Genomic DNA, 16,081 nt, shown 5'->3' with positions numbered 1-16,081 from the left:
TGTGCCACTATCAATGGCCTGGAGTGGGATGGACACCCTATCTCACCACTAGGGCTAGAGAGAAATTCTGGGCATCTCAAACTGGACACTTGTGTAAAAATGTGACTGTGTTCGGCGTGGCAATAATGAGGTGCTTTTTCATAGGTTATTACACTGACCTGGAGCATTTCCATGGAAACTCTTTTCAGAGTACCATCAATCTTAAAATGAGATTTTGGAACAAAATCCATCCTATATTTAATAATTATTTGCTGAACTGTAATCATTCAAGGCTTTTGGTTATTTATTTACAAGACAATCAAAGGTCTAAGCTAACACACAGAACTGGATTGCCAAATGAGACTCATGTGAAACTGATCTTATCTAATATTAAGCTTTACTAAATGTTCCAAAGATAGAAGCAGCCAAATAATTCAGAGGACACAGAGAGAGGTGGGGGACGTCAAAGGCAGCTAGCAAGCCAGGTCCTCCCTGTGTTGAACAGGAAGCTCTGGTCCCTAAGAAATGAAGAGTCTACTAAGTGACATTCACAAAGTTCCCCATACAGCAGTGAGAGTTTCACTTGTAAAACAGATCTTTCCATACCCCCAGAAAGTTGTACGGCCAATATGACGTTCTCCAAGGCAGGCCTCACAGCAACTCCATTCACATTACCATGTCATCTTTGGCCAGGGCCATCTTAAAGGCATTTCAGAGTTAAGGTCTCTTCCTCTTAACATAGGTCAGAACTCTGTTTACCCAAACGTCCTGCTGACAAGATCAAACTAGAGTCATCTTCCCTCCTTTCTTCCCCTCCCTTTCTTCCAAGAAGCAAATGGATTTGTAGGCCAGCTGCTTTCACCCCTTCCTGCCACGGTTACTTAAGAACTTGGTGACATAATTTAGCTTACTCTTACTTGCCCATTGCCTAACTTCTCAGTATTAGAACCAAATCAAATCATTTTAACAAAACTGTTGAATCACAGAATTTCAGAATTAGAATAAAACTTCAAAGATACTTTAGCGTAAACTCCTACCCAAAGTTTTTACTTGCTATATCTATTTTTATATCTAGCTGATTTAAGATATCTTATGGTAGAACTATTTTTAAAAGGTCACTGTTATAATCATCTATTCATTGAGTGTCTCTTCTGTAAAACAGAAGTCTGACCTACTTCTCTTTCACTGTCCTCAAAGGTCCCAGTTCCAATACCTGAATTAATCCAGAATAAATCTACTCTTCTTCCACTTAATAGTCCTCTCACATTCCCAAAGACATTTCCAAACCATCATGTCCTACAATTTATCTTTGTAGGCTCACCTCTCTGGGTCCTTCAATTGTCACAGGACGATAGTTTCCTAATCTAATCTCCACTCCGTTATTCTGGCAGCCCCACCCCCACCCCAGGCATATGCAAGGTCAGGGACATCAGATAATGAGCTTGGGTGTGGTCTAACCAGGAAATCTGTGATTTTTGTTTGAATTGGATATTCTGCCTCCCTTAATAAGAGTCTAAATTTGAAAGCAGCATTCTTTTTGAGCAGATGTGACATGCTTTTGGTACAACTGAAGTTGTGGTCATTTACCACCTCTGGGTCATTCCTCCCTTCTTATACATTGCCACACCTAAATGCAAACCTAACATTTATCACCATTAGGTTCCACCTATTTGTTTCAGCCTATTGCTCCAGCCTGAAACTTTTTAAGAATGTAATATATTATCCAGCATATTATTAGTTCTCCTTCCTCGCCTTCAGTCATTTGATAGGCTTGTTTAAAACACAAACAAACAAACAAAAAAAACTTTCTTTATTGTGGTAAAATATATGTAAAAGTTACCCTTTTAACCACTTTTAAGTGTTTAAGTCTCCAAAACTTTTCATATCCCCAAACTGAAACTCTCACCCATTCAACAATAACTTTACCCCTTCCACCCAGCCCCTGGTAACTTTTCTTTTCTGTGTCCATGGATTTGACTATTCCGACACAAATATTGACTAGGGTAGACATGGCAAGCCTCTCAGCTGACATCTATTTTACTGTCACACAGAATATGAACTGTTTCATTTCCTGGTATTGAAAGGAAATAGGCTTCAAAAACCAAGCCAGGTTAGAAAGGGAAAGGGAGACAGTTCTGCTAAAATAATCCAACTATGCAAATCTGAGGGGATTCTCTGCTCTCATAAGAAAGCATGAAGAAGCAACCACAGGGCCAGGAAGGAAGAGCTAGCCTTGAACTCCACCTAAACCAAAACAAAGGGCGGTCTTAAGGAGCTTTGTTATGTTCATGAAATAGGGGGAAAATGGTCACATCAAATATTAAAGTTTTAATATTTTAATAAAAATTAAAACAAATTCCAAAATCCAAACTCATATATTATATGTATGTAGGTCTTTACATATATGCACACACATAGAACATAGTTTTTTAAATAGACACTTAACATTTTTACCACGACTAATCCCTCAATTAGTAGTAAGAGTTATAAACTAACTGTAAAACTGTGGTTGCCTATAGATTTGAATAACTATACAAATACTAACAAAAATCTAAATCACACAGACCTTACTACTCAATCTTGCTTTAGCAAGCTATATTGGATGGCTATTTTATTACTTACCTCATCAACAAAAGTATTCATTTTTTGAAAGTTTATTATCTTTTGAAATGTTGCTCTAACAGCTATGATAGTTACCTAAAATTTTTCTTTAAGGCTCTCCTAACAGGAAAAAAGGAGGAAATACATTATTTATGTCTAACTGAGAACAGGCAACACTATTCAAGTCATCTTAAAACATTTTAACAGTTTAACACTGTTAATGATAAACTGTTAGTGAGTCATGGCATTTGTTTCATGGCACTGTTGTGGCAATTCTTTAGACTAAACCGGAAACCAGTATTTTTCTAATTCTTGTCTCCTGATGTAAATTACAACTTTTTATTATATCTGACATAACAAGTCTTTCATTTTTCAATACCACTTCATACATACTTGCTTGCAAAAATGTTTTTAAAATGTGGACACTGGAGTATAACACTAAACAAAAAAACAAATTCTCACCCTCAGGGTATCACACTGCACCTAATTCCCTTACATAAACTCACTGAGAACCTTGGAAACCAAATTCTCTTCCTAAATTGCAGCTGCGTGGTTTAATGATTAGGTTCCAAGGTAGTGTAATAATGCAGAGGAGTTGGGGAAAGTATGTATAGCAGTGCTTTTCTTTTCAAATTTACAAGTTTTCCAAGAGTATTCTAACTCTTATTTAAAAGTTGTGGTTTGATAGGGGGAATGAGGTGATTCACAAGAAACACAGAAGAAAACGAAAGCTACCAAAGAGTATCCTGACTGAGGGAAAGGTAAATACTAAGAAAAAATCTGTAGGATTATCACCTTCTTATATAGAGAGAAGATTTCTTAAGCTCTACATTACTCCACCAGAGAATTTTCAAACTCCATTAAATATACTGAGAGAGGTACAAAAAAATCAAGATGTTATATAACCTATTTAATAACCTATATTTAAAAGGATCTTACTTTTCAACTATTCAATAGAGCATACATTTAAAACCTACAGATAACTCATCTCTATTTTTCATTTTAAGTTTTATTTAGTTACAATCAGACAGTCTTTTGGGGTGTCTAGTTGGCTCAATCGGAAAAGCATGTGACTCTTGATTTCAGGGTTGTAAGTAAGTTCAAGTGGAGAGAGAACTTAAATAAACTTTAAAAAAAAGAAAATTTTTGAAGAAAAGAAGTTACTACAAATAGCTTAATTAGTTGTATGCATATCAAGTCAAAGTGCTTTCCAAACCCCAATTATCAACATGTAAGTGAGGAAATTCATAAAAGTTTATGTAAAATAATAATAGTTGTTGTTACTATTATTATTTTGTTAGCCTTACTTAAATTGCACAAAGTGACCTGGGATTCACTGCTTGGAACAAAAATTTTTCTAGAGTTGAACTGGAAATGTAGAATCCATAAATGACAAAGGATCACTAACTACATCTATAAGCATTTATTATTTTCTAGGTTTTTTTTTTGTTTCCCTCTAAATAGATTCACTTAATTAGATAATTATAATTAGATAAATTTACCTCATATCATTTATTTCATACAACAGAACATAGGAAGAAACCAAAAAAGCAATCATCTCTAGAAAATACAGCAGTTAATTTTTTTATCAACTAAATAAAGTTAATTTCTTTCAAAAAAATCCATCATGCACCTTGATTTTTTTTCTATAAAAGCATAAAAGTCCAAAGAGAAAACAGTATTTATCCCACATAATTAAACACTCAATCTGCCAATCCATGCACAGCCAGCCCTTTGGCAAGCCTGTAATTCAAGGGCTGAGAGAGAACGGCAGCTCATCATATTCACATTTACAAGTTGACATTAAGTGACCTGTTATCTTTCATCAGCTTATATTCTTTTCACAGCACAATGGTTATTTGTGACGCATGTTCAGAGAACATATTTCTATACTGCAGTATGATACTAAACTTACATGGGCACCCACACATTCTTCCCAGATTTAATCAGTATTTTGTTAGTCAGCTTTCATGTTTTTTAAGCAAGTGTTTAGGAAACAAGTGCTTGACACCAAATATTTAAGAACTGTAAAAGGTAAAAATCTATATTTTATAACTACTTATAATCTATTAAAATCTAAAAAGACAAACAGTAGGAAATGCCACTAAAAATAGCCTATTGGTTCAGAAAAATAAAGGATATCTTCTGGATATACATAAAGCACTTGTTTATAGCATTAAAACCAGCATAGTTTTTAAGACATTTATGTTAATGATTTAGATTTATGACTTCAAATGGGTGATATAGTCATGAAAGGCCAATAATATAAGGACTTTAGTAAAACCAAATAAGAAAAAGTCAGTGGTTATATTTAAGTTTTAAAAAGTAGAAAACATGGAGTTGGTATACCATAACTATTACATAAAATTTAGATTATCCTAGGGGCATCTCGGTGGCTTAGTTAGTAAAGTGGCTGACTCTTGATTTTAGCTCAGGTCATGATCTCGGGGTTATAAGACTGAGCCCCAGGTCGGGCTCCACACTCAGTGTGGAGCCTACTTAAGATTCTCCACCTCTCTCTAGCCCTCCTTGCTCCTGCTCTCTCTCTTGTGCCCATGCATACACATGCGCTTGCACACACTCTTTCTAAAAAAAATAAAATTTATGTTATTCTATTTTACATGTATCTGTTATTTCCAAATATCTATTTGGGGCTTGTTGGCATATCTAGGTTTAAAAATAATTGATTATGGAGAAACCTAACAAACATACAAGGGATATAAACTTGCTAATTTACAAAGGTATAATGCAGGAAAATAATTTTAGATATAAAACAATATGCATTACTGCCTGAAACATTCTGTTGAGTAGTACCCTCTATTAGTTCAGTCTTAGAACTCTGATGAAGTATCTGTGCAAGACTCTCCCAAATGCTCCAGTCTACTTCAATGTAATTACATATATACATGTAATTATACAATAATTAAACAGAAAAGAATTATAGTAACTGGTTATATAAGAATCTATTCCTAACTCTGGCTGTTAGTCATAAACGCATCTAGAAAGACAGGCAGATATCAAAGGCTACAAAATCCTAAATGGTTTAAGTGAAAATTTAAGAAACTAGGGTCATCTGCCTTAAATTTTATAAATCCAAACAGACATACTAATACAAGCACACAAGTAATTATTTTTGTTAATAAAAAGATGACATATCACAAGGGTGATCCCTGAATGCATCTGGAGTTGGTCTTTATAAACTGAAAATTGTATGCTTCAATGTCTGTTCACCTTTAAGTCATCATTCCCAATCTTGTCTACTTGTCAGACTACTGTAAATTCTGGCACTCACCAGTACATAGTAGTATGCATACAGCGCTGCACAATGGTGAATTATAAAATATTTGTCACCAATCACTTTCCAATACAAAATGAGAATCAACAAATCTGAAAAAAGGAAAAATAAGTGAGATATTACATAGGAAGAAAGCTGTTTTATTTTTCAAGTGTATTTAACTTTCTTCCTTAAGGAGAAGACTACTTCACTAGTCTAATTACCCATGTTATTCTAAGGTATCACTTCCACACAACTGTTTCCCCAACTCTACTGTGACTACCCCCAGATGAAGCCCAAGTCAGGGAATCTAGCACAGTGCTGACCACACAGGTAATATATTTGTTGAAAGTATAAATGAATAACTTGTTTCCAGGGTTACATAAAACAGAAATGTTATTGAAAAAGATAATTTTTAAATAAGCCTAAATTACTGATGTTTGCTACTATAACAATTCAGACAGATAAGATGGCTGCAGAAAAGGTACAAAATGACAACTCATTTATGACACAAATTCAACAAACAATATTTAAAAATTAACAAAGGATGTAATTAAATATTCATTCAAAATAGAAAAAAAAAACTAAACCAATTCAAAAGATATACAAAGAGGTCAAGGCATCAATTTCTCTTTAAAAGATCCTAAATCTAAGCACCATGATTCAGAAAATAGTTTCCCTTAACAAAACAGAATGTTTAATGAAACAAAAACTTCTCAAAATGTTAACACAACTATTTTCTTTCCCAAATGGTTAAATGTGAAATTTAGACATGGAAGCAAATGGCTATCATAGATGGAAACCAGGGGAGGATTCAGCATTTATGGGTTGGAGCTAATATATAATATTGGAATCTTCTTTTATACACTAAAAAAAAAGAAAATTACTGATACAAAACTAGATGTGAATATTTTAAGAAAAAGTATTCAGATTACAAATTTTAAAGAGAAAGCAAATAGTACAAATGTGAAAATCAAGAAAAGATAACAGTATTAGAACTGACTGCATGACAGACCTGCAAAGATACATTTTCCTCTACATATTTTGGCTGTACACTCTTTGGTCACCAATTTCTATGATAATGACCTTGTCATATTTTCCACAGACAGAATAAAAAGAATTCACTTTCATTCAGCTTGGTTTAGAAAAGCTGGTTTCAGTTCATAATTCTTATTTTTAAATGCTTCAGATTATTATTTGAGGAAAACTTTATCAAGTTTCTTTTATACAAGACTTTCTGGGGGAACCTGGTTAGCTTAGTGGTTGAGCGTCTGCCTTTGGCTTTGGTCGTGATCCTGGGGTCCTGGGATTGAGTCCTGCAGCAGGGTCCCCGTTTCTCCCTCTGCTCATGTCTCTGCCTCTCTCTGTGTGTCTCTCATGAGTAAATAAATAAAATATTAAAAAAATAAAAGACTTTCTGGGTGGTGACTACTCTCTGAATGGACAACACTCATTAAGCAGGGCATGGGATGTACTATAAATGTTGTGTCATCCTTGTCAATGACGGTATTTTTTGCTAAACAAACATTCTCACTTAGTTTCCCCTCTGTCTCTTGTTTAAAAGGTTATTCCAATCCCATCTCACAAGAGGAGAAATATAACAGAGGGAAACATGGAGCAGAAAGAGTCCATGATCTTAATGGATTATGACTAAAATAGTTTTCCTTTGTGAACTTTCCCCAGACAATACAAAACCACAAGCATAGGAACGCATTTCAAGTGTCCTTGCAAGTGAAAAAGACCTTCATGCTTAAACTTCATTTGCTTCCACCCATTCCACCTGAGAGACCCTTTAGGCCAAAAATGGACCATTGCTAGTAAAAAAAATATCTTGGCCTGAGACCCCACTCATAGCTCTATCTTCAAATAGAACCAGAGAGCCAACAAGAAAAATGTTTCATGTTCTACCATCACAGCAGATATTTTTTCCCTCTATATGGGTCCCACAAGCAGCTTCTCAAATAAATAAACCAAAAGCACAGACTATGTATTCTTTGCAAAATCCCATGAGTAGTTTATTTTTTTAAATTTTTTTCTTTTTTTTTTTTTTTGGTATATTTTTTTATTGGAGTTCGATTTGCCAAAACATAGTATAACACCCAGTGCTCATCCCGTCAAGTGCCCCTCTCAGTGCCCATCACCCAGTCACCCCAACCCCCTGCCCACCTCCCCAACTTCTACTACCCCTTATTCATATCCCAGAGTTAGGAGTCTTTCATGCTTTGTCACCCTCTCTGATTTTTCCCATTCATTTTCTCTCTTTTCCCTTTTAATCCCTTTCAGTATTTTTTATATTCCATGAGTAGTTTAAAAAGAAATAGTGACCAACATATCACATACCAGAAATGAGGTAGCCTGTAGCAATAGAGATATTCACTTTCACAAGCGATGAATCACCCCTATAAATATTTAAAAAAAAGAGTTTCCTTTTTTTAGCATGTGGGTTATAGATGACAGCTACGTTTTTTTTTAATTGAGAAATAGAATTAAAATGCTTCCTATAGATTCTTGAATGGTAAATTGTCATTTGTACCAGGTCCTATGTTAGCTATGATATACTTCTAACTACACAAATAATCATAATTTCTTATATTAGCTAAAAGTTTTATATAAATAGTTTTACCAAAAGACAACTCCATATAAATGTGTTCCCGTATGATTTGTTTCTGAAAGGATTCAAATAGATTTCCAGATGCTGGATTTTTGTATTTTGGGGTGTTTTTTTTTTTTTTTTATTCGTTATTCTAAATCAGAGACTCAAATACCTCAAGAAGTCATCTAGCCTGCCCCTGACCTTAAGGCAATCAATACACTATGATTAGTATCACTCTACTGATGACTGGAGAGATCTGCCTATTATCACACAACTGGGAAATGGTCAGAACAGGACAGTTTAATTCTGCTGTTTCAAAACCTATACATATCAAGATCCTACAATTTGCTCTAATAATTGTCTTTACGCCAAGAAACAAATATGAACTATTAGCCTTTTATCTGGTTTATAAGGTGAACTACTGGTGAAATGAACACAAAATTAAACTGATAACAGCTAAACTGCAAATGGAAATGTTTAGCAGAAGTCCCGTCTTCTTTATAAATTTTGACCTGCAAATATAACCCAGGAAAATTGAACCTGGAATAAATTGCAGCATCAAAGAAAAGTAAAAAGCCTGATAAGGACAAGAATTGGTCACTGAATCAAATCTTTGTCATAAAATTTACCTCCCAAAAGAACTGGTTCTGTTGACAATCATTTACTACAATAAAATTAGGAGAAAAAACTTAGAAACAGTTTAGGTAGATTACATGAAAACCTTATGGAATTAAATTCACTAAATTGATTCACTTTGAAAAATACCTTTCTAAAGAGAATTTATCAATACTGATTGAATTCTGATGAGCATAATTCCACATTTATTAAAATGATATTGCTGCAAACAAATAACCAAAAATTAAATTGTCCCACATCCCCCAGAGCCCTCATCTACTACATCCCTATGCAGTGCTTTCTCAAAACATACCTCACCTCTCAAACGGCGAAACTAAGCCTTCTCATATAATGCCAGGAAATACAGTTTGCAATATCTCTGCCATTGGAATGACATTTAAATTTTTCAAAAAGAGTCAGCTTAGAAATTATCCTATTATTGCTGAACATAGTTATTATTAGTACTTCAAATCTCACGTGGTACTAACTTCAACTTCATCTATAATCCTCATTTTTATACCTTTGATACCAAATGATGGGTTAAACACAAGACTGAGTCTTAAGTAGATTATTATCCACATTGACTATCCTATCTCAATAGTAACTCATTTTTGCTCAAAACAGTGGTTACAACATATTGGTTTTACTAACTCAGTATAGATGTTTACATGGTCATCATATTCTCCCTGTTTTGGATAATTGTGATACTCGTACAAAGTGGCCCTCATTATTTGTGTTCAACTCTAAAATCCTTTTATTGCATCTTGCTGAAATAAGCCTGAACACAGGCATTTTAATAAACCATGCACCATCAATATGTTTTCCATTTTAAAGTAAGAGATGTTCTTATTAATAATTAATATCAAAACATGAAATCAATTTGACTATATTGGAAAGAAAGCTTACCAGAGTGGATCAGCCATTGTAGCCTCATCAAAAAAGAAAAGGTACAGGCCAAAAAGCCCAACCACCAAAGAATGGCATGTAGATACTACCCTGAAATGAAACAAAATATAAAGATTTTAGGTTCTTTGCAAGAAACTGTAATTCTAGCGAGACATTTAACATTTTGAAGAAGTTAAATCTGGAAGCATTTAAATATAGGAATGGAGTACATCTAAGAGTATGATATAAAATTGCCATTTAGAAATCCAAGGGCTATGACTTTACTTTGGAATTAATAACGAGAAGGATGCCCAGGTCTACAATTTCCCGCAAGAAAATTGTGGAATCACTTATTGGTTAAATATTCCAAAGCAGGAGTGCCAGGGTAGCTCAGTCAGTTGGGCATCAGACTCTTGATTTCAGCCTAGGTCTTGATCTCAGGGTCATGAGTTCAAATGCTGTGATGGGCTCCACATTGGGTGTGGAGCCTACTAAGAGAGAAAGGGGGAGGGGGGTAGGGAGGGAGAGAGAGAGAGAGAGAGAGAGAGAGCAGAGCCTATCTAATGAGGAGGTTGACAAAATTTTGTACAGAGAGCACCTGGTAAGTCCACTACCCTGCAACCTGCTCCAAGCCCCAACCCTAACAACATCACTGCAACAGTAGTTTCCTGTTCCAAACAGTTAGGAATAATTTCTAAATCTACTGACCTTCACCAATTCTATATTCTTGAATCGAATTCGAATGGATCGTGAAATGAAAATTTATTGCCTTGGAGATTTCAGTGTTAAATGCACATTCACATGCACTGCTGCACTTGATTCCTATAACCAATCCATGAGAAAGCTAGAATAGCTATTATTAGTCTCTTTTTATCATTATTATGAAACCAATTCTAAGTAGAAAAATTGAGGACCATGAATTTATACAGAAAATCTATTTTTAAAAGAAACACTTGAGTGAAACCAAAATGTTCACGAGATCCGGGCTGAATTTTCTTTTATAGAAGGAATAAGGTTTAGATGAAAAACATCAGTTTCTACGAACATATCTTGCTAATAATTTAATGATTCAACCAACACCCAAGCTCTATGATACACTACTTAAAGAAGTGTACATAGGATACCGTGTATTTATTCACACAATGAAAAAGTTTACAACTAATTAAGTTTCTTTTCTCTTCATTAGAATAAAGCATAAAAGGAACAGCAAAATTTTCTCTTTAGAAATTAATGGGATATCATAAATTTCTGTCTAAAATATGACCCCAAATCTTTAACACTGACACATATCAACTAATATGAAGCTTGATATTAGAAAGTCTTATTGTAACTTGAAAAATCAATATGCTTGATCTAATAGTGTAGGTCTAAATAGATATACCATGTTACATCATATTTAAAATGCTCAAAGATCCTCACTAATTTATTTATTTATTTATTTTTTTAAAAGATTTTATTTATGTATTCATAGAGAGAGAGAGAGAGAGAGGCAGAGGGAAAAGCAGGCTCCATGCAGGGAGCCTGATGTGGGACTCGATCCCAGGTCTCCAGGATCACACCCCCGGCTGCAGGCGGTGCCAAACCGCTGCACCACCCAGGCTGCCTGATCCTCACTAATTTAAAGGCATTGACAAAGAATACTTTGTAACACCAAAAGATCATTTCAAAGTGTGAATAATCCAATTTATCTGGTTTACAAGTCTGGAAATTTCATGCCAAAGGTATCTATACTCCAAACACAGCAGTTTAAGGATGTAAGTTCCTTTGCGGCAAACAAAACTCTCCATCTAAATAATCATACAATCAGCTTTCTATTGCCATTCAAAAATTCTATGACACCAGAAAGCACAACCTCTCACTAACTTATTTTAGTGTTTAATAAACTTACACCAGAAAGTTTCCCCTTGGAAAAATGCAAACATTTTGTTCCTGATACTCAACCCTCAAGTTCCCTTTTGTGTTGAAATGTTACATGATAAATGGGAAGAATTACAAGCCCTAGCTGATGGAAATGGTATATAATTCATGAGAGAAAAGTTAAATCTTATTTGGATCAAATAATCTCCCACTGTAATGAGCAGGAAAAAAAAAATACCCTATGTTTACATACTCCTCTGCATTAAAAGTCTATGCATTCAGAAACCTCTGTTTAGCAAACATTCCACAATCTATGCTTTATTTTTTTTCTTTCTTTCTTTTTTTTTTTTTTTTTACAATCTATTCTTTAAAATCAAACTCTTGGCAAAGCAAAATGTAGGTTCCTCACAGTCTAAAATGAAACACCAAGATGCCCAAAGGAAAATACTTTTTTTTTTTCAAAGAAGGTTAAAAAGAAATGTTTGTGCTAATAAAAAGACAGGGAAATAATGGAAATAATGACCATTGTAGAACAGCAATTTAAAGTTACTGATTAGATCATTTGCAATTAGGACGAGTATTGCCAACAGAAATTATATAGCTCAAACAGACAAGAGTTAAAAATTAGAGAAGCAGATTTTAAAATTAGGAGTATTTCGACACAATAGGACTTTCTATACCATAGGAAAACAAGTGTATATAAGAAAATGTTTTTTAATTATAAGATATAAATAATACCTCTATAAGTATGTTTTTTTCTGAAAAAGCAACAATTAAATACAGCAATTTATCACTTAAACTGTCATCTCTCAGGTGTGAATTTTCTGGTGAGTTGTTTTTCCTCCTGTCCTTTTTTCTTCTGTAGGGCTTAGACCGCTCATTATTCAGAGATTCTTTCCTGATTATTAGTAAGAATTATGTGGGTTGTGTTGATCTGGGTGTTTCAAGACTGGAAGCTGATTTCAAGACCTATATATGTATTTTACTCAAAAAACAGTCAATCTTTTTTCTTTCTTTACATTCTACCTCACAGTTTCAGTCTCATGTAAACCAAGCTGGAGTGGAAACAAGAGAACATTTGAAAGAGAGACAAAAAGAGAGAGAACACCATTTGAATAGGGTAACGCATCTTCTATAATCCCAGACTCCTTTTTCAAATAGGAACTCAGTTTCCCAAATGGTGATTCTGCACACCACAGAATGGCAGTGATTAGACTGAATAATGCAAAGCATTTTTCAATTTCATTTCATTTTCATCTTTCCCTCTATCTCTCTGTACCATCCCTATTTCGTGGGCTCCCTGCTCTCCAAGATTCAGATGCCCTTACCTACCCTAACAATGGTGAAAAGGAAATGAAAATAGCTCAAAATTTACTCTCAGAAAATTGGTCTCCCATCCCACTCCTCAACCCTTCCTTCTCTTTCCCTATTCTACCTATCTCCATGTTAGAAAGGGTTTTTGAAAATAATGGTTAGTATCTTTTGTATCCCGCTTGTGCAAAACATCTTTGTGCTATTAAGACAAAAAACACATACTTATTTTTCAAAACTACACAGAGAAATAGTTTTCATTTTTTGGGTAAAAAGAGCTATAGCATGTATGAACTGGACAAATCAGTGTAAGGTGCAAAAGGAAACAACTGAGGTCTTATTCACAGTCTTAAGTTATAAAAGTGGATGCCTACAAACCAATTTGGCTCAAATAGAGGGGATTTCCAGTCAAATATGACCATTCTCAAAAAAATACTTAGACTCTGGCAGAAGTTAATTCTAAAAGGAAATTTCGATGAAAAATAATTATAGCAAGTTTAGAGACCTGAATTCATTTTATAGTTAGCATTAACTTCAAGTAAACAACAACAAATATACCGATAGCTGCTCCAATTCACCGTAGTTTGCAAATGCTTAGTGATGTGTGGGCGAAATGTTCTCAAGCACATGAAGCAGTCATCAGAGTCATTTTGTGTTTGAAACGTTGTGTGAAAGGTTAACGAGTTGCACACACAAAATATCCATAAACCAACTAATTAAAACTCTGCAGATTTCTATACCCTAAACAAGTACTACTCATTTTCCTTTTTTTTTTTTTTGGGGGGGGGGGTAGGGAGTCTTAAATAAAATCTAAAAAGTGTATTTTACTTTAACAAAAAATAGATTCTGGTGGGCTGAATTATAATAAAAAGTTCATTAAAAGAGAGACAGATATTTTAACCATTTACCACACTCTTTGGTGTACAGCATTTAACTGCCTTCAGTCTGGCTAAACCAGACAACACTATATATAGGCTACTCACAGCCCCAGCCAACATTAACTTCTGTGATCACTTCCAGAGAGCATGTGTTTGTTATCATAAACGTTTCAGAGGAGAATGTAAAACAGGACTCTTCTGAAGTCAGCTGGAATCTACTTAAATGTTCCCACGCTTCCCCAGAAAGTTCAATTTTTCCTAACATCTTTCAATAGAAGAATTTTTAGAATTTTCTTGTATGAGATCTATCTACTTACTTTCCTTTTCCTCCTAAGGTCAAATAAAAAAAATATGACCTTAAATTTTGTTAGACCTTAAATGAACAATTTTTTGGAAATATTTTAGATAATTTTATTTCATAAAACTAACTTTCAAAAATCAGTTACATTTTCATATGCTTTACCTGGAGTTCCATTCAATCTTCTTCTCAAAGCTGAGACTAACAAAACCTGGAGAAACTTTTGCTGAAAACCAGAAACTTATAAAGTAGAAAAGAAGCTGAAAGGTGAAAAAGCTGGTAAAAACAGTGCTGGAGACCACTTTGGTGTTGGTGTCCATATTTCTTCAACCTGTTAAGAAAAAAAAGATAGCTGTCAATTGCTTTAAATTGCTCATAATAAATCTAATTTTATTTTAAAAGAGTTATGTGCTTACATTTTTAATAATGTATTTTAACTTGCACAAATACCAGAATACAAGGAAACTAAAAGACTTTTAAGTCTTTATCAGCTATTTGTCACGTATCTTGTATTTGTATTTAAAGAAAAGGGAAAATTATCTTAAATATCTCACTATTGTCAATTTTAGAAGGCAAATTTAACAGTATGATTTCCAAAATTATCTAAGTCTTAGAGTTTAGGAGGGCATTTCAAGTACTATAACTGAAGGTATTCCTTTAGTAATATTTTTAATTAAACTTAGGAAAAATCACCTGATTTCTCTATGCCTCAACTTCCTCATCTATACGAGTTCATTAGATAATTTCTAAGAAACAATTAGGCCAAAAATCATAATAAAACCAAGATTATCTGCAACAGCAAAACAAAATAATTATATTATAAAAATTGTACAGTGAGACAAATGACATTTAAAACAAAATTAAAATGTTAAGAAGAATAATACTATCTTAGAAAAAAAGAACTATACCACTGTTGCTGCTTAAATTAGAATTTAACTTTTAAGAAGTATTCTGCAATCACACACATCTTTGAACCAAAAATAGCCCATGGCTTTTTATCTCTAAAATAAAAGATTTTTATAAAAGAACTTCAGGTTTTAATGGTAGAGTTAGTAGAAAGAATAGTAATATGCATATATACACATTCAAAGTATGCTTTCCATCTCACTGAACTGAACTGTATTTGGATCCTAAAAATCTTCGGAACATTCAGACCAAAAGAAAGACACTAAAGCATTTGCTCATATTCAGCAAATACAGCATTTCTAGAAATGGCTCCATCTTTGAGAGAGCTGACCCTCAAAAGAAAAGGAAATGAATCAATACATATTTCCAGCTGCCTCATGTGAAGAAATAAAGTCACCTACTAAAGCCAATTCACTAGAGAAAAGCCAAGTCATTGACTGTACTAGCAATAACCCCACTTCATTCCCTTCCAACCAGTACCTCATAATAAGAATCAGGCTCCCACAGGACCCCTTCTGACAGAACTCATGTGTCTGTAATGAGTTCTTTCCCCATTCTTTCTTTCTGATGTGTGTGCTCAGTAAAAATATTGATATTACAATTCTTCTCCCTGAGATTCCATTAACCTTATTGTTCATTTACTTTTTTTTACAATTCAACATGTGTTTTAGGGTATTAAAAATTTAATTTGTGATCTTTTAACCTAGGTTTAATATTAACCAAATAACACATAAAAGTTTTGTACATAAATTAAACATTATAATTCACTAAGTGAGATGTAATAGGGAAAATGGTTTTCTAAGATTAAAGTAAATGGGGATCTGGAGGCCAGGTGGGCAGATAAATATTAAAAAATGAAACCAGTAACCAGAAAAGAGTGGAGA

General features: G+C 33.9%; 2 protein-coding genes across 23 annotated transcripts in view; one reads left to right on the top strand and one right to left on the bottom strand.

Annotated features, from left to right (window-relative positions):
• The window catches only part of TLCD4 (TLC domain containing 4), a 103,437-nt gene that overhangs the window by 35,034 nt on the left and 52,322 nt on the right, over nt 1-16,081 (bottom strand). For 10 of the 11 annotated variants that reach the window (XM_077905523.1, XM_077905526.1, XM_077905530.1 and 7 more), the window contains 4 exons: nt 14,457-14,622; nt 9,969-10,058; nt 8,195-8,253; nt 5,873-5,967 (listed from right to left, as the gene is read on the bottom strand). In XM_077905523.1, the coding sequence (XP_077761649.1) occupies nt 5,873-5,967; nt 8,195-8,253; nt 9,969-10,058; nt 14,457-14,611 (399 nt within the window). In that variant the 5' untranslated portion in view covers nt 14,612-14,622. Of the gene's footprint in view, nt 1-5,872; nt 5,968-8,194; nt 8,254-9,968; nt 10,059-14,456; nt 14,623-15,677; nt 15,832-16,081 lie in introns of those variants that run through there. The other variant, XM_077905529.1, reaches the window with a different exon arrangement.
• The window catches only part of LOC144318506 (uncharacterized), a 110,321-nt gene that overhangs the window by 61,156 nt on the left and 33,084 nt on the right, over nt 1-16,081 (top strand). For 2 of the 12 annotated variants that reach the window (XR_013384466.1, XR_013384468.1), the window contains one exon: nt 12,838-13,859. The exons of 8 other annotated variants lie outside the window; for them this stretch is intronic. The gene's annotated coding sequence lies outside the window, so the exon portion shown is untranslated. Of the gene's footprint in view, nt 1-7,418; nt 7,560-12,837; nt 13,860-16,081 lie in introns of those variants that run through there. 2 more of the 12 variants (XR_013384469.1, XR_013384467.1) reach the window with 1 other exon arrangement.

This window comes from Canis aureus, chromosome 8 (assembly GCF_053574225.1).
Source record: "Canis aureus isolate CA01 chromosome 8, VMU_Caureus_v.1.0, whole genome shotgun sequence".
Taxonomy (NCBI): Eukaryota; Metazoa; Chordata; class Mammalia; order Carnivora; family Canidae; genus Canis; species Canis aureus.
Note: the sequence above shows the minus strand (reverse complement) of the source record. Positions and strands in the feature narration are given on the sequence as shown.